The sequence below is a fragment of the Peromyscus leucopus genome, unplaced genomic scaffold, assembly GCF_004664715.2.
Source record: "Peromyscus leucopus breed LL Stock unplaced genomic scaffold, UCI_PerLeu_2.1 scaffold_1371, whole genome shotgun sequence".
Taxonomy (NCBI): domain Eukaryota; kingdom Metazoa; phylum Chordata; class Mammalia; order Rodentia; family Cricetidae; genus Peromyscus; species Peromyscus leucopus.
The window spans coordinates 464-26515 of NW_023504525.1; the positions used below are offsets into that span (position 1 = coordinate 464).

The 26052-nt window shown below is 39.8% G+C and overlaps 1 protein-coding gene and 1 pseudogene across 1 annotated transcript; one reads left to right on the forward strand and one right to left on the reverse strand.

Annotated features, from left to right (window-relative positions):
- Positions 1-12663: 12663 nt before the first annotated feature.
- LOC119087134 lies at positions 12664-15151 on the reverse strand (annotated as a pseudogene).
- A 5198-nt stretch (positions 15152-20349) lies between these two features.
- LOC114688393 (tripartite motif-containing protein 43-like) lies at positions 20350-25598 on the forward strand. Its single transcript, XM_028862984.1, has 6 exons — positions 20350-20757; positions 21264-21359; positions 21911-22141; positions 23465-23487; positions 23866-23963; positions 25081-25598. Exons 1-6 carry the CDS (start codon positions 20350-20352, stop codon positions 25596-25598), a joined length of 1374 nt encoding a protein of 457 aa, XP_028718817.1.
- The last annotated feature ends 454 nt before the right edge of the window (positions 25599-26052 follow it).

A 26052-nucleotide genomic window follows, 5' to 3' on the forward strand; every position in this document is an offset into this window, starting at 1 on the left:
TTAAGGGAAGGAGCAAAATAGTCAACAAGATTTTTTAAAGGTATTATAGATACCCTTTTACAGTCAAGTTTCTGAATAGATTTCCATGGGACTGTGTGCATAAAGAATGTTAGGGTTTCATGTGCTTCAGTGACTTGTGATTCTCAGTGTATGTGATTTGTGCACGGGGTGTTGGTTTATAGAGACATGGTTCATGCTCCCACACACAAATAAATGTACTTTATACTTTATTGACTCTGCTGGTCTTCATGACATTTGTGCCTGTGAATGGTTTTAACCCCTGCTTGTAGTGATATTGTGTTCCCCAATATATCATGTACCCTAATAACTTTATCTGGGGGTCAGAGAACAGATCAGCCACTAGAGGCCAGAGTCATAGAGGCCAGAAAATGGTGGCACTCACACCTTTAACCCTAGCCTTCTGGAGGCAGAGATCCATCTGGACTTCTGGTGAGTTCAAAGCCACACTGGAAACAGCCAGGGATGGTGACACGTTCCTTTAATCCCAGGAAGTAATGGCAGAAAGCAGAAAGGTATACAAAGCATGAAAACCAGGAAGTAGAGCTGTTTAAACTTTTAGGGATTTAGCAACAGTTCAGCTGAGATTCATTCAGTCCTCTGGATGAGGACTCAGAGACTTCCAGTTTGAGGAAACAGGATCAGCTGAGGAATTAGCAAGGTGAGCTGGCTGTGGCTTGTTCTGCTTCTCTGATCTTCCAGCATTCCCCCAATACCCAGCTCCTGGTTTGTTTTATTAATAAGACCCTTTAGGATTTATGCTACACCTGCTTCAGAACAAAAATGAAGACTCCCTGACTGAAACTCAAAAACAGAAAGTTAAAACTGAAATATATCTGGAAAATCCATTGCTCTTACTTCCATGGTTGAGCCTTAAATTCATTTAAAAAAAAATTGAGAGCATTGTCAGCAGGGCTGAAAGTTTACTATGTGGTTCAGAGATGGTGCCCCTTCATGGCAAACTGCCTCCATGTCCTGTTAACTGCATATTAAACTAGGCCACACCCACAGATGCTGGAAGTCACTCATGTTAAATGTCCAAACACTCCCTGCTGTGTCTGGTCATTTCCCAGAGACCTTTGGAGTTAAAAGCAATCAAGAAGGATGAGGTGACTTACTTTTGAATATTCTGGACTCGTGTCTTAGAAGATGGCCCAATACATAATATAATACTGAAATATTATAATGCACTTTCTAATAGCACTATGAGCAATAAGATTTTCCAACCTAGCTTGTCAGGAACCAAAGAAAGATTCAGTTGAGCAGCCTGTGCAGTTATGAGAAACATCTGTTGGTGACACATAACACTTGTTAACAATCAAGCATACTGTGCTTTGAAACTTTTTATTTTTTGAAATTAAATTATGTCATTTTCCTCTTTCCTTCCTCTGACCATAAACACACCCTGCCCCCTTTCCCCTTTCTTCCTCAAATTCATGTCCTCTATCCTTTTTTCTCCAACTGTATATTGTAGTGTTTTTTTTGTGTGTGTGTGTATGTGTGTATTCCTAAATATATAGATACAACCCACACTTTCCATATACTGTTATCTGTACTATGAGATTTAAGAGCTGACCAGCTCTTATTAAAAAAACAGCTCTTATTAAAAATAGATATTTATTTTGAGACAGGGACACATTTATCCCAGTTTGGCCTCTATCTCACTATAGAGTTGAAGCTGACCTTGAACCCTGATCCTCCTTCAGCTACCACCTGAATGCTGGGAATATAAGTATAAACCACAAATTGTGAAGCATCTGGATTTATTTTATGTTATTTAAAGGGGTTTTAATTGAGGAACAAGGATCCTATGTCTTATTTTGTTCTTTTTTTTTTCTTTCTTTCCTAGAACATCCTTCTACACTTGAGGATGGTCCAGCAGCAGCCCGAGCTTTCTCCATACACAAATGTGCACATTGAGAATATTTCCTGAGTGTTTTATAATCATTAGTTGCCAACATGCTCACAGTTACTCTGTTTTCTCCTAGATTTCCCAGGTGATATACATGTTCCAGAATCCAGACATATAGTAAGAACACCTTTGTGTGTCTACTACAAAAAATATATCTTTATTTGGGTCCATGTGTGTTACTTTTTGAAAGATAGTTTCCTTTGTGGAGTTCAGGTGGTTTTCCCCGCCACTAGGTCTCCAGCTCTCTGGTGTCGTTGACATCACCACATCTATTAAAATGGAATCATAGAAGCAGTTTCCTCAGAAATTACTTTCCCTGTTCTTTTAAGAATTTTTTGGCAGTGTTAATGGACTTGGGAAGTACAGTGCAGGAAAGGCTCTTTCTGTCTCTATTGGTGTCATATCCAGCACCATTTTCCCTAAGTCATGAAGAGAACACCAGACCATTGTGAAGTATATAGTATAGCCCAATCTTAACAATGCTTTCTGTTTTATAATTGCAGATGGCTTCCAACATGCTAGGAAGTTGTAATTATCTGAAATCCCTCTCTTGTTCAAGAAATCCTTAGTGTTTCCTTCCTAAGAAGCCTGAATCAGGATTCTTGTTGGGAAGCAAGGTTGAAAGTTAAATGAGAGGAAATGGAAAATCCCAAGAAGAACTGGGGTTAATTTTGTGTGTGCTGTGGATTCACCTGGTACAATCTGTCCTGATGTTCTTTCAGATGTAGCCCAGGTGGGAAACACAGATGTTGAAGAACAGCAGGACATCGACAGTAAAGAAAGCTTTCCTAGAAAGTAAAAGCCTGCCCTACTGGAATTGATATGAAAGGATCCAGGACACAACCATGTTGTACCTTCTGGTTGGCAGGCTGAAGCAGTGGGGAATGTATCAGTGAGGTGCAGATTTGCATGGAGATTTGTGTACTACTCCTTCCAGGCATAATTGTAAAGAGGGGTAGAAACAATGACACCAAACCCCACTGTCAGTTAAGGATGATTTGGGGGAGTTGGAGAGATGATTCTTTGATTAAGAGCACTGTCTGCTCTATCAGAGGACCAGATTTGAGTCCCAGCACCCATAAAGCTGCTTAAAATCATATGTAACTCAGTTCTAGGGTATCTGATGCACTCTTCTGGTCTAGGCTGGCCTGCTTGCAAGAGATATACAGACATTCAAATGCAGGCAATACAGACGAAATAAACTTACAAATAAAAATATGATCTTTACCATCCTACCTGCCGCTGTCACTTCCAAAGCTCCCATCCTTAGGGTCTAATCACTAGCTCCCCTTGGAAATTGTGTGTATTCTGATGTAGTCTGGGGAAAAACTGTCCATGTGGTGCTCACTTTTGATCCACCCCACAGGTTCATAGCTATATTAGCCATATATGGGTTTAATTTTCCTCTCTGTCCTCCTGGACCAATACATTTAAGTTTTCTTGCACTCTGTTTCACTTGAGATAATGTTCCAATTCCTAACAGTTGAACGTTTACCACCTGAAGAGGCCAAGTTGGATGACAAAATTCTGGTGCAATTATGGTAACGTCAGCACATGTGTCTACCAGACCAGACAACAAAACACCATTTATTTTTATTTTTAATTTTGGTGTTTGTTCATTTATAGAATTATGCCAAAAATTTTTCTTTATGTTTTCTCCTGAATTTTCTGTTCTCTCTGTCTCAGCTGTTTCATCACCCTGAGCAGCCTGGTTTATTCCAATAGGCATTTGGTTACTTAATTGCTCTGAGTATGGGTTTCCTCTATGACTGCAGGAAAGGTCTGAACTGGATTTGCTGTGGGGACCTGCCCGAAGCCCCTCTGGGAGTTTCCCAAAACCTGAGGCAAAGTATTACCTTGCCTGTCCCTTGTTGATGTACATTCATTGGTCCAGCGTTTTCCCTTACCACACTTCTGTATACTCCAGAAGGAAGGGGCATTCTGTTGCCATTGTTCCTTGAATAAACATTGTTTCTAGGAATCCTCTATTTACAGTTCCCTTTCAAATGTCCTTGCTTTCCACATCCAAAACATCTGACATTCCTCCAACCTCTTGAAATTGCTTCTCCTATCCACATACCATCGTGGTCATGAGCCTCAACATTAACCGAATATCTCATCCAATCGTCCATGGGTGCAGATCTTACCTTTAATGGCCTGATTATTCTCTTGCATGCTGCATTCACGTTCTCAAAAACCAAAGGTTCGATTATTATCTGGCTAGCTTCTGAATTTGGGACCATTCTCTTCACTGTTGAAGTCAGTCTTTGTGAGAAATCTGTGAAAGATTCTTTGGAGCCCTGTATAACCTTTGTAAATGACTCAGTTTTCTTTCCTAGTTCCTCAACTCTGTCCCATGCATTCAAGGCTGCCATTCAACATAGAATTAGGGTTTGGATATCATATAAACATTGTGTTTGTATTGCAGCATATTGGCCTTCTCCAACAAGCTGATCCTGGAAGATTTGTATACCTTTAGCCCTCCATTAATATTCTATGGTTTTAGCTTCCTCTTGGAACCACATTTGCCACTACAGCTGTGCTCAGGTTTCCAGGACAGCATTTACCATCTCTTGTCAGTCCTGTGGTATAATCTTATTACAAGTTGACCAGGAGTTTAACATTTGCTTTACAAATGGGAAATGTATGCCATAAGATACTATTGCCCCCTCAAACCTTCATAAAGCTAACATTTCAATTGGAGTCCAAATATTTTGTGCATTCACTTGATCAGGTAGCTGCTGTATGATTACTGGATAAATTGAGGGTGATTGTGTGAAAACAGGATTTCTTTCTATAACCTTATAGTCTAATCCTGAAACAATTTCACTATTAATTTCTTCTGTTTGAACCTGAATTTCTCTATAATTCATTTTAACAGGTTTAACAGGATTTTTCTAAAGCTTTTATCCTGGCACTTAAATTGAGTATCTTTTTAAATAATAAAATAAGAATAAGGAAAGCAATAATGTGCATAATCCCATCAACATTAATCTTCTCATATACTGGTTCCATTTTCAGACTGCCTAAAATTTTATCAAACAAAGCCCAATTTTCTTCCAATGTACACATAAAATCCATTTTTTAATGTGGAAATTTTTTTTTCTCTTTTAATTAGTTTTTTCCTGTAAAATATCTGATATCTGAATTGACATACCAAGTCTGCATAGAACAGTAGAAATCTGAGGGAATTTGAAAATAGCTACCAAGAGTCTGAGGTGTGAATCCAAAGAGAGAGAGAGAGAGAGAGAGAGAGAGAGAGAGAGAGAGAGAGAGAGAGAGAGAGAGAATGCATAGCCACAAGGCCACAGGCTCACATGGCTACTCCACTCATGGGTGTAGATCACGTGGTTGCACTGCACACTTTATGCAACCATTCAAAGCCACAGGGGGTTCTGGTCACACCAGACGCTTTGACCCAGAAATGGCTATTTTGACCTGGAAATGGCTAGGCAGAAGTGTCTAGGTCTGCCAGGCTTGCGCAACCATGCCCAACCATGGGGGCGTGTTGTGAATCTCTCATCCCTAACTCTTGTTTTTTTTTAAAAAAAAAAAAAAAGGAAAAATGGGCTTTGGGTAGATATGGGTCATCTTTTCTCTCAAAGACTGCTTTCGGATGAATAGTGGGCATCACTTGGCTATTGGGGGAAATGGGGAGGGTAGCTTGTGAAGTCCTGGGATGATGGTGGTGGTCCTGGAATGAATTCTGCCATCCCCTTGTTCTATAGCTGTCCATCCTTCTTTGTGGTGTGGCTGGGAAACCTTTTGTCTGACAAGATACTGGTGACATACAAAAAGCTTAGAGAAAAAAGAATCATTATTATTTTATTTTTGGAGTTGACATTTATCTGAGGTAGATCTGGCTTCAGTACTCTGCGTAATTTTTACCTGAGACAAGCTTTATTAGAAGTAGTTTATTTAAGGCACTCTTTTCATTCATTAATTTAGCATTTAGGAAAAGCAGGTAATCAGTTGCTGAGTATTGAATAATGATAGACTGTTGTATTACATTATTCCTTACCACCTAGATATTTCTAATGGTCCTTTTGCCTCTAGCTCTGTGTGGCCCAAGTTAAGAAAGGAAGGGGTGATGCCTCATTCCTCTGGAATTGGTGACAAGACAGTGGATCCTAATGTCCTCTGGAGCTTGAGAGTAGAAGGACCTGTGGTGGTATTGTGTATTCTAATAAATTTATCTGGGGTCAGAGAACAGACAGCCACTAGATAAAATAAAAATGGTGCATCACCTTTATCTAGCATTCCAGAGATAGAATCTTGATTCTGTAGTTCAAGCCAATGGAAATAGAAGATGACACTTTAATCCAAAAGCACCTTAACCAGATGTGAAAAAAAAATATAAGCGAGACCAAACTAGCGGCATTTGCTTTAAGCATTTGCTGTTAGCATGTGGTGTAAGCTCAGCTAGCAGCAGTTCAGCACATGAGATCAGAGGTCCAGTCTGAGAGACGCAGTGGATGAGAAGCTGTGTTGTCTTCTGATTACAGGAATACGTGGGTGATTATAATAAGAACTTTAAGATCCTGCTACAAGACTGTGTACGTAATGAAAGAGATGGTGGTGAGATAAAAGGTTTTAGATGAGACAGGTGGACCCAGTGAGGAAAGCCCTTGAGTTTAGCAGCTATAGGATTCACAAGAATTACATTGAAAGGTCCCTACCACTTAAGGGGAAGGAGCAAATGGCACTGGCCTTAAGGAAAGAGAAGAACCTGATCCCTAATGTGGATTGGAGGTGGACAATTATTGTCACATGGCTGAGGTAATAAACAGTTTTCGTACCTCCATAGGATAGACCTTAGGTGACATAAAAGGGGAGATAACAGGCTATCTGGAACAGTTGGAGGGTTGGATAAGAGACCTGATGTTAGAACTGGCCTTCCATACATTAGTTCAAATGGAGAAAATGAAAGAGGCTTTTTAGGCTTTTTGATAATTTCCTGGCATCTATTCTTCCCGGGAGACTTTGCTTCTTCTTGTTCTAGAGCTTTCAGGTGTGCTGTTAAGTCACTAGTGTGGGATTTCTCCAACTTCTTTATGTGGGCATTTAGTGCTATGAATTTTACACTTAGCACTGATTTCATAGTGTCCCATAAGTTTGGGTATGTGGTGTCTTCATTTTCATTGATCTCTAGGAAGTCTTTAATTTCTTTCTTTAATTCTTCCTTAACCCATTGGTGATTCAGCTGCGCATTATTCAGTTTCCATGAGATTGTAGGTTATCTGTAGTTTTTGTTGTTGTTGAAATCTAGCTTTAAACCATGGTGGTCTGATAGAACACAGGAGGTTATTCCAATTGTTTTGTATCTGTTGAGATTTGCTTTGTGGCCAAGTATGTGGTCGATTTTAGAGAAAGTTCCATGGGGTGCTGAAAAGAAGGTATATTCTTTCTTGTTAGGATGGAATGTTCTGTAGATATCTATTAGGTCCAATTGGGTCATGACATCAGTTAGGTCCTTTTCCCAGCCTTTTATTCTTAGGTAGTGTCTGTCTTTGAATTTGAGATGTGTTTCTTGTATGCAGCAGAAAGATGGGTCCTGCTTTTGTATCCATTCTGTAAGCCTATGTCTTTTTATAGGTGAATTAATTCTGTTGGCATTAAGGGATATTAACGACCAGTGATTGTTCATCCCTGTTATTTTTGGTGGTAGTGTGTGTGTACTTCTCTTCTTTGGGGTTTACTGTTGTGGCTTTATCTATTGCCTGTGTTTTCGACTGAGTATCTGACTTCCTTCGGTTGGAATTTTCTTTCCAGTGCTTTCTGTAGGTCTGGGTTTGTGGATAGGTATCGTTTAAATCTGGCTTTGTCTTCAAATGTCTTGTTCCTTCCATCTATGATGATTGAAAGTTTTGCTGGGTATATTAGTCTGGGCTGACATCCATGGTCTCTTAGTGTCTGCATTACATCTGTCCAGGTCCTTCTGGCTTTCAAAGTCTCCATTGAGAAATCGGGTGTTATTCTGATGGGTATATCTTTACAGGTCACTTGGCCTTCTTCCTTTGCTGCTCTTAATATTCTTTCTTTATTCTGTACATTTAGTTGTTTAATTAATATGTGTCGAGGGGACTTTTTTGGGGGTGTAGTCTGTTTGGTGTTCTATAGGCTTCTTGTATATTCATAGGCATTTCCTTCTGTAAGTTAGGAAAGTTTTCTTCTATAATTTTGTTGAATATGAAGAATACCAACTCAAAGGCACAGAAAACATATTTTCTGTGCCTTTGAGTTGGTATTCTTCATCTTCTTCTATCCCTATAATTCATAGGTTTGGTCTTTTCATGGTGTCCCAAATTTCTTGGAGATTTTGGTTCATGACTTTGTTGGCTTTCGTGTTTCCTTCAACTGATGAAACTATTTCTTCTACTATATCTTCAATGCCAGAGATCCTCTCTTCCATCTCTTTCATTCTGTTGGTTATACTTGCATCTGAAGTTCCCGATCTTTTACTCAGGTTTTCTATTTCCTGCACTCCCTCTGTTTGTGTCTTCTTTATTTTTTCAATTTCCCTTTTCAGGTCTTGGACTGTTTCCTTTATTTGTTTCATTGGTTTTTCATGATTTTATTTCAGTACTTTATTGTTTTCTTCTAGTACTTTATTGTTTTCTTCTAGGACTTTATTGTTTTCTTCCAGGACTTTATTGTTTTCTTCTAATTTGTTTGCCCTTTCCTCTAGTTGTTTACAGCAATCTTTCCATTTTCTGTCTTTTCCTCTACATATGCCTCTACCTTCTTCATGATGTTACTCATAAGGCTATTTTCTTCTGCTTCTTCCAATTTTTGATGTTCAGATCTAGATGTTGGAGGTGGGCTAGGTTTTGGTGATGCTGTATTGCTCTTCATTTTGTTGTATGTTCTTCTGCCTTGACGTCTGCCCATCTCCTTGTGGTTCCTTCTTGGTCTTACCAGTGTACTTGGTTCAGAAAGTGCAGACAAATTCAGGAAGTCTCTCTCTCTCTTGTCCAGATGGGAGTTCTCTTGTCCAAATAGGAACTCTGGGGCAGGATGGAAACTCTTATCTGGACCGGAAGTCTGGGCCAGATGGGAGCTTTTGTCTAGACAGGAAGTCTGGGGTGGGATGTGCGCTCTTGTCCAGAAGGGAAGTTCAGTTCATGATGTGAGCTCTTGTCCAGGAGGGAAGTTCAGGGCAAGATGGGAGCCCTCTCTCTTGTCCAGAAGGGAACTCGGGGGCAGGATGGGAGCTGGGGGCCGGTCTCTAAGTCTCAGGAAGTGGCTGGGGTCTAGGGCAGATGGGCGTGGGGACAGGGTGTGGAGATTGCAGGGGCTGCCGGGGGGTTGGAGAAGGTGATCCTTCCCGGTAGGGCTAGAAGGGGACCTGCCTTGTAGCCAGAACCTGGGGCAAAGTTGGGCAGGTCTTCCCGGAGTGGCTTGTGCCCAGGGATGGGGTTCAGTTTGGGCCGGGATACTCAACTCTGGTCCAGAAGGGAAGTGGGGGAGGCAGGTTCCATTTTTTGTTTTGTTTGCAGTGTTTGGAGGACATGTTCAGAAGGTGAGTTTAGCCATCAGTGCAAGTCAGGATACCCTGAAATATGCTATAAAATTGTCCAATTTGCCTTAGGAAAGTGCAGATGTCTTTTATATAAAAAATACTAAATTGTTTTTGTGCGATTTTTTGGGATTCTTTTATTTGTTTTGTTATTTTTATGTGTGTGTGAATGTATGTGCATGTACATGCACATGTGTGCAGGTCAGAGGATAACTTTCAGTGGACAACTTCTCTTTACATCAAGAGTTCCAAGGATTGAACACAAGTTGTCAGGATTGTGTAACCTGAAGTGTTTGGCAAACTTGGAGTGAAGTTTTTCCTAATCACTGTGTGATATCTTTTTTTTTCCTTTTATTTTATTTTACAATACCATTCAGTTCTACATATCAGCCATCGGTTCCCTGTTCACCCCCATCCCACCTCCTCCCCTCACCCCCAGCCCACCCCCCATTCCTACCTCCTCCAGGGCAAAGCCTCCCCTGAGGACTCTGATCAACCTGGTAGACACAATCCAGGCAGGTCCAGTCCCATCCTCCCAGACTGAGCCAAACATGCCTGCATAAGCTCCAGGTTTCAAACAGCCAACTCATGCAATGAGCACAGGACTAGGTCCCACTGCCTAGTTGCCTCCCAAACAGATCAAACCAATCAATCTTCTCACCTATTCAGAGGGCCTGATCCAGTTGGGGGCCCCTCAGCATTTGGTTCATAGTTCATATGTTTCCATTCATTTGGCTATTTGTCCCTGTCAGCAACACAGCAAGACACAATATTAACTCAAAAAAAAAAAAAAAAAAAACAGTATTCCTCCTATATACAATTGAGAAACAGGCTGAGAAGAAAATCAGAGATACAATCCCCAAAATAAAATCCCATATATGCTCTGAATATAAATCCTATAAAAAAGAAACCAGTATCAAATCAAGAGTGTAGGAATAACTCAATATTCAGAAATTAAATACTGCACTTTGAAATAACCTTTGAGCTAAGCAAGTACACATGAAAGATCCTGAATTGAACTTGGATACTAACTTTTGGGAGTGGGCCACAACTACTGGCAATTCTTCCATCTTTGGTGGAAACTAAATCCTCTTAGGCCTTATACTCTCCTCTCCTCTCAGGAAGGAGAACAGACAGATTTCTGTGACTCTGAGGCCAGCTTGATCTACCAGTTCAAATTCTGGGACAGCCAAGGGTACAGAAAAGAAAACTTGTCTTGAACCTCACCCTTCACCAAAAATAAATAAATAAATAAATACATACATAAATACATAAATAAGAAATAGAGAAAGAAAGAAAGAAGGAAAGAGAGAAAGAAAGTAAGGCAACTTTCTTCTGGTGGTAACACATGCCTTTAATCACACCACTGGGGAAGCAGAGGCAGAGGCATGTATGAGATTTCAAGAGCAGACGCCTCCATAGCCTTGTCCAGTATAACCAAAGTTTCAAAAATTTTCTCTAATAACAAAGGAAAAGAAGGATAGTAAGAAAGGAAGAAAGGAAGAAAGAAAGAAAAGAGAAAGGAAGGAAGGAAAGAGGGAAGGAAGCATGTTTCTCTCAGGTGTTGGTGGTAGAAGCCTTTAATCCCAGCACCTGGAATGCAGAGGATAGCCTGAGCTATACAGAGAAACTATGTCTCAAATCACCAAAAGATTCTGTGTCAAATTGTCATTAAATTGGTGAGCACAATATATAGCTGTGCTCCAGCTTGACACCATTAAGTGGAATCCCATAAGTAGAGCATATTTTTATGGTGCTAGAATGCAGCTGAGGGTCCTGAGTACACTTAAAGGGAGCTTTAACAGCCAACTAGAGCCTGAGTCTCTAAGACTACTCTCTTAGTATCTAAGCATAATTACTTAATGTCAAGTACGCAAAGACAAGCAAACAAAAATCACTATGAAATAAAGTTTCTATGAGGAATATGTGGACTACAGAATAAAAGGTAATGTAGTCTACCATTTTTTCATTTAATAGTATTTTAATATTTAATGGCAATAAGGAAAGTAACATTACAGTAGGGAGTACTTAAAAATCACTTGATTACAGAATTCCCCCTTGGAGAAGTAAGGGCAGACAGGGTTTTTGAAGGTGCCAGGAGGGTACTTGTGTATGAGGGAACTCTTGCCAACATTCACAAAACTTAAACATCCCTCCTCACAATCAAGGAACACACCAACTCGGCCCAGGGGTCTCTTTTTATAATGCTGGAATACTGGGCACGTGGTGAGGAGACTGTATTGATTACCCTCCTTCATACACACAAGAAGAAATGCACCTTCAGATTCAATCAGTTGATTTCTATACCTTAACAAGGAATCCTTACAGACCCCTACAGCCCAGTCCCAAGAGTCCTTCAAATCAATCTCCCAGTAATATTTCCCTAGGATGAAGCTCTGTGATATCCAGGAAGCATAATAGCATCCAACAGAATCTGTAGATGTATCTGTATGGTGAGGTCTGAAGCTCAATCTTCTCATGGCATTAAAGAGGTTTATCTTGTGATGGATGATAGTTATGTTGGGCAAGGAAATGTGCACTGTGGGAAGAAACAACATTTAGGTAAAATAACCGTTTACATTTCTAATGTGAGAGAGGTTCATAGAGAGACAAAGCAATATTAGCTGAGCTCTGGTGTATGATCCTCAATGTGTGGAGGACATAGATGTAGCAGTCTAGGAATCAGAAGTTATAGAAACTCACTCTGTCTGGTCCAGAGAAGAACGAAGATTTCTGGCCCTGGAGTGTTCTTATATACTCTCTAAAGACCATGCCCACTTCCTCCCATGGTTGCTTTAAATAATGCTTCCAATAGGTAAGTCCTTGTAAATAGCATTATTCTTAATGGACAGAAGATTGAATTAACTTTTTGGCCAATGTTCACTAGCAAACCTCCACAGTAAGGTTTCCTGAGTTCCTGCTTAGCTGGGTGTGGTACCTCACACCTTTAATCCTAGAGTCCTAGGGCTTGGGCTGCTGAAGTAGTAGGTGTTTTAGTTCAAGGACTGCCTAGGATATACAATAAGAACTTGACTTAAGGCCGGGCGGTGGTGGCGCACGCCTTTAATCCCAGCACTCAGGAGGCAGAGCCAGGCGGATCTCTGTGAGTTCGAGGCCAGCCTGGGCTACCAAGTGACCTCCGGGAAAGGCGCAAAGCTACGCAGAGAAACCCTGTCTCAAAAAACAAAAAAAAAAAAAAAAAATTACACTATTTCTAAATATTTTGTGCTATGCTTATAATTTGGTTTTCTTTTTTGTTCTGGGCCACAGCTCTATATGGCCATTGTTCCACACCAATCATGTCCTTAGATTTTTATGTCAAGGCATGGGCCACAACCATCTCTGAGGCTCCATGACCAGGTACCAACTGAGGGTCCACAAGAATGTTTTGGCACACTTGCATGGCATCCTAGAGGTTGCTTTCTACTTCTGACAGTATCCCCATGGTGGTTTCAAGAAGAATGGTGCAGGCTTTGGGTATTTGCACTCAGTGAGGTATGTGAAGTATTCATTTCCATTTTTCTTGATTTCCAATAGGCCTGTGCCTGTAGCATCATCTTTTCCTCTCAGTTCCTCTGATCTGCTTACTATCTGTGCTCCACAGTCTCTAGCAATGTGATTATTGTCTGTCTTCCATACTCTGCAAATGGCAGTGTCGTGGGCCAGCATGAGGTGGTGCTGAGCTAAATCTGAGATGCCCTTCTCTGAGATGACCATGCCAGGCTTCGGGTGGACAATGTCCTCACACAACTGCTGAATGTTCTCTTCTTCCTTTTGCAGAATTCAGGTGAAATCCTCCTCTTGAGTAAATCAATGTCAGTCTGGCTTTCTCCTTTCTTGTGCTCCAGAGAAGAATCCAGTATCACAATCTTAGGGTTCTTGATATAGTGGTGCATTCGTGAATGGGTCACATCCTTGTTAATCATGACTCCACATAAAACACATGAGTCTTCAATGATGCCCTCATGGATCTTTTCCACTCTTGCACACTTCTTGATGTCAATTTTCTTTAGGCCAGTCTCTCCAAACTGCACAGTCTTGACAGCATCCAGGGCTATATTGCATGCCAAAGAGGACCATCGAATGAAGACTTTTGCAGTAATAGAGCCATTGATGATGTTCAGCCTTATATCATGGTTATTGACATCAATGGGGTATTGATTTTCTTCAGAGTGCTGATCATATCAGCCAGTGTCATGTGGTAAGTGCTGATCACCACTGTTGGGTGCATCTGCTGCTCTATAAAGTGCTCAGGCACAGAAAGCATTTCTCCTGCAAGAAAAATGATTGATGTGGTCCCATCTCCAATCTACTCACCCTGTGACTTGCTAATTTCAACCATGGACTTGTCTGCTGGATGCTAGACTTGAATCTCTGAAAGAACGGCATTGCCATCCTTGGTCATCACCATACCTCCCATTGTGTCCATTGTTCATCAATGATGTAGGTCCAAAACATGTCCGGATGATGTCTCCAATTTTCTTCATAGCATTGATATTTCCAGATTGAACTTTTCTTCCAGATTCGTGCTTTGTATTTTGACTGAACAGGAGCACTGGACTGTGGTCCATCATGGTGGCATGGTTGAGAGCCCTGTACCCAGAGCTGGGGAAGCAGGCAGATCCTTCTGGAGACAAAGAGCCATGAAGTAAACACTGCCTCCTCAGGACTCACATAGAAACCTCTGCTTTTCCTTTTGTAGTTTAACATTTAATGATACCAATCAGTTGCTTTAGAAAATATCAACAATAAAATATTCTTAATAATTCTTGAGAATGTATTGAATTCATTTTTATCATATTCAACTCAACAGCAATTTCTTTGTGATTCAACCCCTTTCTATACCCATGTTCTTTTTTTTAATACATGGAGAAGAAGGACAGTGGTGGCACATGCCTTTAATCCTAGCATCCGGGAGGCAGAGGCAGGCAGATCTCTATAAGTTTGAGGCTAGCCAGGTCTACAGAGTGAGTTCTATGACAGGCTCTGATGCTCCACAGAGAAACCCTGTTTCCAAAAAAATAAAAATCAAAACAAACAACAAAAGAAGATGAAAAAAAAACATGTTTGGTTAACTAAAACCCAAGAGGCTGTGAATTTTCTTGATTGAATCATTTGAAGTGGAAAGCCCCACCTAAACTCAAATATTTTGAGGTTTGAGAATCAACCTTAAATCGTAGCTGGTGGCAGCAAAATAAAGGACATGGAAGAAGGAAACTCTCACATCTTTGCTTTTTGTTCTCTTGCTCTCACTCTCACTAGCAAGTTCATTCCTTCACTGGTATATTTTTTGTGGGGATTCCAAAGTATACTCAAGACCAGCTGATACAGCCTGCCTTGTAGACTGAACCACTGAATGCTCCCTGGGCCCCTCTGCATCTTTGCCCATATTCATTTAGTTTTGTTCCTCTGGATTCAGGGTGGTTGCTACACTTATCCCTTGTGCTTTGGTTAATTACTCATGTAATCAAATTGGCAAACAGGAATAGCCATCAGAAGGACCAACTACTTTGTTTTGGGTGATCAGTTTGGGAGCTTGTCCCTAATCAGCCTACTTCTTTGTCTACATATGAACATGTTCATTGTCCTGGTCTTTTCTACACAGCCATTTCTAGGAGAGATTGTTTTACAGCACACTTCCTGGTATTCTGGCTCTCACTATCTTTCTGATGCCAGTTAGGAATAATCCTTATCTGAACCATATTTATAGCTAGAAGACTCAAATAAACTTTACATGCAGGAAATCTTCACCAGTCTGACAACTCCAGTTCCCTCAGCCAGTATTTAATGGGTAAGTTATATGTCATATTATCACTTTTCTCATCATTATTTTACACACTCCTTAGAAACTGTGTTAAGATACCTATTATGTTTCCTTGTGCTCTCTAAATACTAAACACATCTCAGTGTTGACACCTTGCATGACAAATAATACTAAGCACATTTTTTTCCTGCCAGTCCTCTTAGTAGTTATGCATATCATTTCCTTGAAATCTCAGTCCCAGAAACAATTTAATCCTTGATCTGATTTACTATTTAAACCATACATTAGATTTCAGATCAAGTAATTAAAACCTAGTTATGCTTATTTACAAGAACATAGAAAAGAATCGATTGGCCATACAGGCAGACACTCACAGAATACCACAATTGGGCAGAATCTAAAAATGAAGAGATCATGGGGATCTGAACCCCAACATACACCTCTGTATCCTACATCAATGGCTCCAGAAATATTGTGGAAGAGGGGTCAGAAAGATAGTGAAAGCCAGAATACCAGGAAGTGTGCTGTGAAACGTTCTCTCCTAGAAATGGCTGCATGAACAAGATCAGAACAATGAATATGTTGGTATGAATGTGGGAAATTTTGAAGTCCCATCCCTAGGCAAATATTAGGCTCTATTAGGGACAAGCTCCCTAACTGATCATCCAACACCAAGTGCTCAGCCCTTCTGATGGCTATTCCTTATTGTCAATTTGACTGCATGTGGAGTTAACTAAAACCCAAGAGATAAGTGCAGCAACCACCTTGAATCTACAGGAACAAAACTAAATGGATATGAGCACACACACACACACACAGAGAGAGAGGGGAGAGAGAGAGAGAGAGAGAGAGAGAGAGAGAGAGAGAGAGAGAGAGAGAGAGAGAGAGAGAGAGACGCTCAGTGTTTCAGTCTAAAAGGCTGGATGTATCAGCTGGTCTACAGTATACTTTGAAATCCTCCTCCAAAAATAGAATCGAATACCAGTGATAGGATGAACTTGCCAGTGAGAATGAGAGCAAGAAGTCAAAGTACAAAGATGAGAGACTTTCCTTCTTCCATGTCCTTTATACAGGCTGCCACCAGCTAAGATTTAAGGGGAATTCTCAAACTTCAAAAGTTCTGAGTTTAGGTCGGCCTTCCACTTCAAATGATTCAATCAAGAAAATTCCCTCACAAGAAAAATCAGAGACACTTGGATTTTAGCTAGTCAAATATGTTTTTATTCAGAACTAGTTTTTCTGTGTGTTGTTAGAACACAGTTTGAATTTATTTTGTAGATCAGGCTAGTCTCTAACTCACAAAGATCTGCCTGCCTCTGCCTCCAGAAAGCTAGGATTGAATGTATGTGCCACCACAGCCTGGCTTCCCCAAGTATTTATTAAACAAAGAAAAAAAGAAAAGAACAGACAGTTGAGTGGGTAGAGAAAGGGATGAACCTCGAAGAAATCGCAGTTGAGGTAAATATGATAAAAATGAGTTGAACAAATTTCTGAAGAATTTTTGAGAATTTTTTAATGCTGATATTTGCTAAAATCACAGATTGATATCATTACCTGTGAAATTACAATAGAAAAAGCAAGAATATAAGCACACCACAAATTATTTAGAAACAGTGAAATGTTGTAGTAAAATTTATCTTTATTTATTTATTTTTTTTTAGAAAAGTTCTCACTATATATCCAAGGCAGGCCTTGAAGTATAACTCCTCTTGCTTCAGCAGCTCATCCTCTGGGACTCTATGGATTAAAGGTGTGAGCTACCACACCCATCTAAGCAGGAACTCAGGAAATCTTGTTGTGGAGGTATGTTTTTGGATACTGGCCATAGAGTTAAATCAATCTTCCATCCATTTAGAATACTGCTATTTACAGGAGCTCACCTACAGCAAACAAGATTAAAAGCACCATGGGAGGAAGTGGGTGTGGTCTTTAGAGAGTATATAAGGACACTCCAGGGGTCAGACAGATTCATTCTTCTCCAGACCAGACAGAGTGAGTCTCCATATCTTCTGGCCTATAGACTGCTAGATCTGTCAATTCCACACATTGAGGATCATATCCCAGAGCTGATTTAACATTGCTGTGTCTCCACAAAAATCTGCTGAGGCTAGAGACTATTTCTTAGGTGAGTGCACAATTTAAGATTGAAAGTTGTTGGTGTTTTCTATTTTAATTTATTAACAAACTGAGGTTTCTGCTTAAAAATGCTTAAAATTTGCCTATTTATCAAAAGAGATTCTGCTCCCATTTTGTCATTCTGCTTTGTAAATATACTGTGACTTACAGGTGTAGATATTTTTAGTTTATTGACTCACTGTCTTTCCTTGCTCTGATGTTCCAACTTTCAATTTTGATCTTTCTTAAATTTTATGAATATTTATAGAGTATTTCTGTATGTAGTTCATAGATGTGAGATCAACTTCTCTAAATTAATTTTACATGTATAATATATAAAATAATTGCTCTGAATAGCTTGATAACTACTAGTATTTAGAGATATATTCTATGAGTATTATGTATAAAAGTGAAAACTCATTATTTAGCAAAGGAAAATATTTTTGTATTTTCTGTTGTAAACTATAGGGAAATATCATAGTGTAAAATAATGCTTGAAAATAATTTACCATCTTTGAAAAGCTGGCTCTTCCTTCTAATGGCTGATTTGCTAGGTTGGAAGTATACATGTGATTAATTAGAGAAAACTAATCACAATATTGTATTCAGGAAAGTAGATCCTGGTTATAATCTGGTGCAATTTTTAATTCTGCATGCAGTTTTCATTATTTCTGTGAATTTATAAAATATTTTGGAGTGAAGTATCAGAAGCTCATTTTTATACTGAAAGGCCTGTATGGCCCTGGCCCCCGTTTTGGGTAACTGTTGACTGGCTTGCTGATGTTGACCTTGATATCCTCACTATGCAAATTCCCTGCCATGTTCCACACTCCTGAATGCTTAAGGGAAGTTCCTTGTGTGTATATCCTGCATATTGGGCTTTAACAGCTTAGATGCAAGATTGTAAAACATCAGTTGCAAATTTATGCCCTCCTGGAATCTCCCATTGTGCTGTAAGCCCATATTTAAGACCTCCTCCCTCCTTCAATAAATGGCATTAGGCATTCAAAAAAAATGAAGTATCTAATATACAGAAAAAATACCAATAATTGTGGTAGTATTGTGTTCCCCAAAATGTTGTGTACTCTAATAAATTTATCTGGTGTCAGAGAACAGACAGCCACTAGATACAAAGGCTAGAAAATGGTGGCACTCACATCTTTTTTCCCCCGAGACAGGGTTTCTCTGTGTAGCTTTGCGCCTTTCCTGGAGCTCACTTGGTAGCCCAGGCTGGCCTCGAACTCACAGAGATCCGCCTGGCTCTGCCTCCCGAGTGCTGGGATTAAAGGCGTGCGCCACCAACGCCCGGCGGCACTCACATCTTTAATCCTAGCATTCCAGAGATAGAAATCCCTCTAGATCTCTGTGAATTCAAGGCCACATTGGAAATAGCCAAGCATGGTGACACACACCTTTATTCCCAGAAAGCCAGCCTTTAATACCAGGAGTGGTGGTAGAAAGCAGAAAGATATATAAGGCGTGAGAACCAGAAACTAGAAGATTTTGGCTGGTTAAGCATTCAGGCTTTTGAGCAGTAATTCAGCTGAGACCCATTCTGGATGAGGAATCAGAGGCCTCCAGTCTGAGGAGACAAGACCAGCTGAGGATCCGGTGAGGTGAGATAGCTGTGGCTTGTTCTGTCTCTCTGATCTACCAGCATGGACCCCAATAACTCGCCTCAGGTTTGATTTTATTAATAAGAACCTTTAAGATTCCTGCTGCAAATAATGGGTGATTATGTAAGTTAAGGAAGGCAGCATTGGAGTCTCCATCTCTTTTCTAAAATAATCTTTTTTTGTTGTTGTTTTTTTTTTTTTTTTTTTTTTTTTTTTTTTTTTTTTCTAAAATAATCTTGACAATGAATATTAGTATTATTTTCAAGGTAAATAGGACCACCAGATAAAGCCACGGACTCCATCTGCTTCAGACTACAGAAGCTAAAGTTATTTGGGGAAAGTTTATCTCAGTCAATCCAAGATTCTTTATTTGTGTAGATCTTCAAAGAGAAGGAACAATGGGTACCTGTTGATTAAATAGGTAATTCTGCTAGAGTCATGAGAGCCTCATTATGCCTCAAGGTTCATTCCATAAACTGAAGCCAGGAACTGTATCTTTGATAAACAATCAAGTTTCCACAGAGAGTACCCTAGAATTCAACTTGATGGGATTTAGGATAGATATGGAAACCTCTGTGAATGTCTGTGAAGGATTATTGGGGTGGGAAAGATTCACTACGGTTGGTAAGATCCACATTAAATGCTCATGAGGTCACTTGAATATTCCATGGTTAGAGGTCTCAAACTAAGGGAAAGGGAACAGCAGCTGAGCAGCAAGTGTTTTTTGATTTGTTCTTGCTGATTTTGGATGCAATGAGACTAGCTCCCTCAAGCTCCTGCTACCATTTCTTCCCCCACAATGATGGACATATCCTTGAACTATGAGCCTTCATAATTCTTATTCTTGGTAACTATTTACATCAGAAAGAAGCCAAGTAACTAATGTTGCCTTCAAGTGTCGATGGGTGGGACAGGAGGATGTGAAGGACTAAGATATTAAAATCAGAAATGAAGCAAAGCATTTACTAGGGACCATGTGAAATAGGGAGTGTTTTCTTGAATAGCCAACAAAGAAGGGTGTGTTTAACCTACCTATGTCTGTAGTGAAAGGCAAACATGTGGACTTGAAGGAGTTTGATCACTCTAATGTATATTTATTCATAAACACTTGGAAAGCATGTCTCCGACGAGCAACCAAGACAGTAATTAGATTGGAGTCTCCAAAAAAGATGCTGGTGGAATGGCTCAGAAGGACATCAGATTAATCTATATTTCTGTCAAGAAGAGTGAAACAGGAAAGATCAGCAACTGCAATCCTATACCTATGTTGATTTTTTGTTCCTGAAAAATGAAGCCTGCTTTGTCATACACAGAATTAAATCACAACTTGCATCAGTTTTTGTTTGCTGTTTCTGGCTTCTCTGGGGTTGTTAATTAGCAATTCTGCTTTTCTTCCTTCAGAAAAATGGAGTCAGATATCTCACAAGCATTCCAGAAAGAACTTACCTGCTTCATCTGCCTGAGCTGCCTGACAGACCCAGTCACCATAAGCTGTGGTCACAGCTTCTGTCGAGCCTGCCTCCACCTTTCCTGGGAAGACATCCAACCTCCTGTCCAATGCCCTATGTGTAGGGAACCATCTCAGAAGGACTTGAGAACCAACATTGTTTTGAAGAAGCTGGTGTCCATTGTCAGACAAGCCAGCCTCATGAAGGACCTGAGCTCTGAGGAGCAAAAGTGTGTGACCCACGAGGATACTAAGAGGATCTTCTGTGCTGAGAACAGGATCTTCCTCTGTCAACTCTGCTCTAACTCCTATGAGCACAGAGGACACAGACACTGTCCCATTGAAGCAGCTGCTGAGGATCAAATGGTAAGTGATGCTTCTGAGAGAACTTGCAAGCTGGAGAGAGGTAGGCTTAGCAAACCACAGGAAGATGCTGGTCCTCATTATGACGAATGCACTGTTTTCAGAATGGTGGCACTTTTTTAATATCTACTGAAGAAAGGGTGACTAGGACTGTAAACATACTTTGGGGGACCGATGAGTGTAAAGATCATTTGTATTTTATGATACATTATGCCCAGGTCACTGGAAAGAGCAATGCTAACTTCATATCTTTTAAAAGTGTCTAAGACTGGAGACTAAATTAGGAAAAGTACATTGGAGTCAGGTACAGCCAAGCATGTAATCAGAATTATTTAACAATATACCTGAGCAAAAGGGGAAGCTGCATTTTCAAATTCTGTGTTCTAATCTAAATTTCATAGTTATGAAAAGGATAAAATGAAGGATAATTTTGATTCTGGTACTTTCACTACAATAATTGTGACAATTAGTTATATTTTTCAAAATTGATATTCATTGCTTTTTTACAGAATAGACTTTTGAAACAAATGGCATCTTTATGGGAGATGGTCCAAGAAAATCAAGAGAATTTAGAGGCAGAGAACAGAATGAGAACCCTTTGGACGGTGAGTATGAGAACCATGCTTGAAATCAGCCTAATGCAGGTATTTTCAAAATTCGCCATTCAAGATTTGAATTTAAGGCCTAGGATAGGATACTTGGAATATGTGTCCTGCTCACCTGTAATTTTGAGTGTATAATATGTCCCTGTTCTTGGGAAGAATGGTCTGCCTCTGGCAGAAGAGTCTGGGACTAATGAGTGAATTGCTTATGGTTCTTCACACTGCGTTAGACTTTATGACTACACCATGAATTCTAATTACTACATGCAGAGTTTCATAACTTTGTGAACATATGAATGATCAATCTTTTTTTCAGGTACCTCTGAACCTGTAATATAGGTGTAAATGCATCTTAGGGTTGGATTGCCTATGTAATTAATAAGGAAGAAATAAATGAAAGCAAGGCATTTATATTTTCTGAGGTGTGAAGACAGTCAATCAGAGTATATGCATCAGAGTTAAAAAGTCATTTGTGGAATTTAAGCATAAGAGGATGGATTGAGGGAGGACGAAATACTTTGCAAATATGATTGGGAATGTCTTTTTTTCTTCAGGACTACTTGACTTTTCACGAAGAAATGATCAGGACAGAGTATAGAAAGCTACATCCACTCCTCTGTGAAGAGGAAGAGAAACACATTGAGTCTATGAGAAATGAAGGTCGATGTGTTTTAGAGAAACTCAGGACAAGTGAAGCCATGATGGTCCAAAAGAGAAAAGAACTAAGGGAAATGTATCAGGAGCTGATGGCAATGTCCCAGGAGCCATATGTGGTCCTGCTGCAGGTGAGCATGGAGGAGTGCAGGAAGAGGCTTTATTGTCTTAGTCCCACAGTGGTGATTGTTTTACTAAGATAGCTTTCATTATATCCTGCATTTTTTTCTGTTTTTTTTTTTATTTTTTTTAATTTATTTATTTTATTTTACAATACCATTCAGTTCTACATATCAGCCACGGGTTCCCCTATTTTCCCCCCTCCCACCTCCTCCCCTTACCCCCAGCCCACACCCCATTCCCACCTCCTCCAGGGCAAAGCCTCCCCTGAGGACTACGATTAACCTGGCAGACTCAGTCCAGGCAGGTCCACTCCCCTCCTCCCAGACTGAGCCAAGTGTCCCTGCATAAGCTCCAGGTTTCAAACAGCCAACTCATGCAATGAGCGCAGGACTTGGTCCCACTGCCTAGTTGCCTCCCAAACTGATCAAGCCAATCAACTGTCACACCTATTCAGAGGGCCTGATCCAGCTGGAGGCCCCTCAGCCTTTGGTTCATAGTTCATGTGTTTCCATTCATTTGGCTATTTTTTTTTCAATAATTGAGTAAAACCGAAATTTATTATAAGCCACAGTCGTCCTAGGGACCTCCATGCTATATATATAGCATCCACGGTTCTATGGATTTTTTAAGGGAGTTTCCTTTTCAGAAATTTCTGGGGAAACAAAATTCTGTAATAATCTTGAAAGAACAAGCTTTTTGAAATTATGTCCATAGATTCTCCACGGATTATGTCCTAAATTTTGGCTTTTGTGCCTTGCTTTTCTGAAAACTGAAATTCAGTGATTTCTGTTTCCAACATTCTTTACCTCTACTTATACATTGTGCACAATATTAAAGTAACCTATGGCTTAATTTCTTCTGTTTGAGCACTGTGTTTTTCAGAGTCCTTGAGGAGGTTGGCATTTTGAGAAAGGATCCTATTTGGTAGTACATGATTCCTAGCAATTCACAGTAATGCTCAGGCCTCTAACCCTGCAATTCTGAAAGACACATGTGAAGCTCCATGCAGGAGTGGGGCCAACCTTTTGAAGTATCCTTAGCTGAAGTATCCCTATGGCTTGTTGAGAAGCTCACGGAAAGTTACCTTTGCAGCCAGGTGGGGGTTTAAAAGCAATGTACAGTCGATACCATGTCCTTCTCAAATTACTCTTTAGTCTGCTTTCATCAAGAATTTGAGTTCTGCTAATCTATTTGGTTGGTATCATCTTAAGACATGAATATATATTATCAGAATAGATTGATGTGATGGTGACTGACATTTATATGTACTTTAGAAACTAACATTGTATTTCATTTCTCAGATATCTAAGATTTTCTTGTTTTCTTTGCAGGGTTTGGACGACATGTTCAGAAGGTGAGTTTAGCCATCAGTGCAAGTCAGGATACCCTGAAATATGCTATAAAATTGTCTAAGTTGCCTTATAAAGTGCAGATGTCTTTTATATAGAAAATACTCAATTGTTTTAGTGTGACATTTTTGGGATACTTTTGTTTTGTTACTTTTATGTGTTTGTGAATGTGTGTGCATGTACATGCACATGTGTACAAGTCAGAGGATAACTTTCAGGAGACAACTTCTCCTTCCCTCAAGGGTTCCAAGGATTAAAGTCAAGATGTCAGGCTTGTATAACCTGTGGTGTTTGGCTGAACTTGGAATGAAGTTTTTCCTAATCACTGTGTGATATCTTTAGCACCACGGAGGTCAATGTTCAATATTTTCTTTTCCTTGCAGAAGTGAGTCAATGCAGCTGAGCATGCCTCAGGCTATTAAGCTAGAACTCAAAGCCTTACCCATCCCTGGACTGACCAAAAGTTACAAGCAGTTCCAAGGTGAGTATCTCCACTGATAAAACGACCAGAGGTATACCCTTCAGTAATGAGATAACCTTTGCAAACACAAATATTTTAACTCCCCAGAAATATGTATAGGTAAGTCACTTTGTATTGTTATTGAATCACATGGTCATCTGACAAACAAACCAACGAACAGAAATGCATACTAATATCATGTTGTATGTAATAGTGGCAGAAAAGGGACTATCAGTTGTTCATTGAGTAGAATGGTTATTTTACTCTGGACAGTATAATTCAAACCAAGTGTAGCCAGGGATGGAGATATTTGATTATTTTCCTTTCAATGTGTTAGAAATTAATTTCTTACATTGCATTTTACTCCATAGATTAAAAAAAAACACAAGATAAAGAGTGTGCACTAGTAATCCCAGCATCAAAATCCTAGTGTGTGGAGGACTGCCAATGAGTTTGAGGACAGTCCGGTCAACATATTGAGTTCTATGCCAGTCTAGGAGAAATACAAAGACCCTATCACCAAAGGAACAAAAAAAATCATAAAGTAACTTAACAGACAAAGCCATGTATCATGAGCAATGAAAATGAAACAAATTGATAGGACATGAGGCAGTGTCTAAATTCCCTTGTAGATCTAAAAGTCAGTTGTAACCTCACAGAGAAAGAGTATCAGAGGAACCAGAGGTTAAAGGAGGACTAATACATTGGGGATCCACTTCTAGAGCATATGTTTATTCTCCTTGAGTATAAATATGCTCAGTTAGATGCAAATGAAAACACCAATATGGAAGTTATCACTACTTATATCTACATAAAAATAACTTTTCATGTAGATCCATGAGCACAGCCTTTGCTCTGGCCCTTGCTACAATGCACACATCTTCCCTTAGGCAGGTGTAATTAAAAGTCACTTAACAGAAGCAGGCTGAGGCTCCCTCCTCTACAGCATCTAAAATTTTCAAAAAACTTTTCAGCATGCTACCACTCTTTTCTTGTGGAAATCCTTGACATTGGTGTATTTGAGCCAAATTTAACCTCAGGTCTTAGCCTTCTCTTTTTAAAATCTCGAAGACTCTGAACCTGTCTCACCTGAGAAATGTAAACGGTCATTTTACCTAAATGTTGTTTCTTCCCACAGTGCACATTTCCTTGCCCAACATAACTATCATCCATCACAAGATAAACCTCTTTAATGCCATGAGAAGATTGAGCTTCAGACCTCACCGTAAAGATACATCTGCAGATTATGCTGGATGCTATTTTGCTTCCTGGAGATCAAAGAGCTTCAACCTGGGGAAATATTACTGGGAGATTGATTTGACTGACACTTGGGACTGGGCTGTAGGGGTCTGTAAGGATTCCTTGTTAAGGAATAGAAATCAAGTGATTGAATCTGAAGGTGCATTTCTTCTTGTGTGTGTGAAGGAGGGTGATCAATACAGCCTCCTCACCACATGCCCAGTATTCCAGCACTATATAGAGAAGCCACTGGGCCGAGTTGGTGTGTTCCTTGATTGTGAGGAGGGATGTTTAAGTTTTGTGAATGTTGCTAAGTGTTCCCTCATATACAAGTACCCTCCTGGCACCTTCAAAAACCCTGTCTGGCCTTACTTCTCCACGGGGGAAATCTGCAGTCCAGTACCAAGTGATTTTTAAGTGCTCCCTACTGTAATGTTACTTTCCTTATTGCTATTAAATATTAAAATACTATTAAATGAAAAATGGTAGACTATATTACCTTTTATTCTGTAGTCCACATATTCAACAAAGAAACCTTATTTCATAGTGATTTTTGTTTGCTTGTCTTTGTGTACTTGACATTAAATAATTATGCTTAGATACTAAGAGAGTAGTCTTAGAGACTCAGGCTCTAGTCGGCTGTTAAAGCCCCCTTTAAGTGTACTCAGGACCCTCAGCTGCATTCTAGCACCATAAAAATATGCTCTACCTATGGGATTCCACTTAATGGTGTCAAGCTGGAGCACAGCTATGTATTGTGCTCACTAATTTAATGTCAATTTGACACAGACTCTTTTGGCGATTTGAGACATAGTTTCTCTGTATAGCTCAGGCTATCCTCTGCATTCCAGGTGCTGGGATTAAAGGCTTG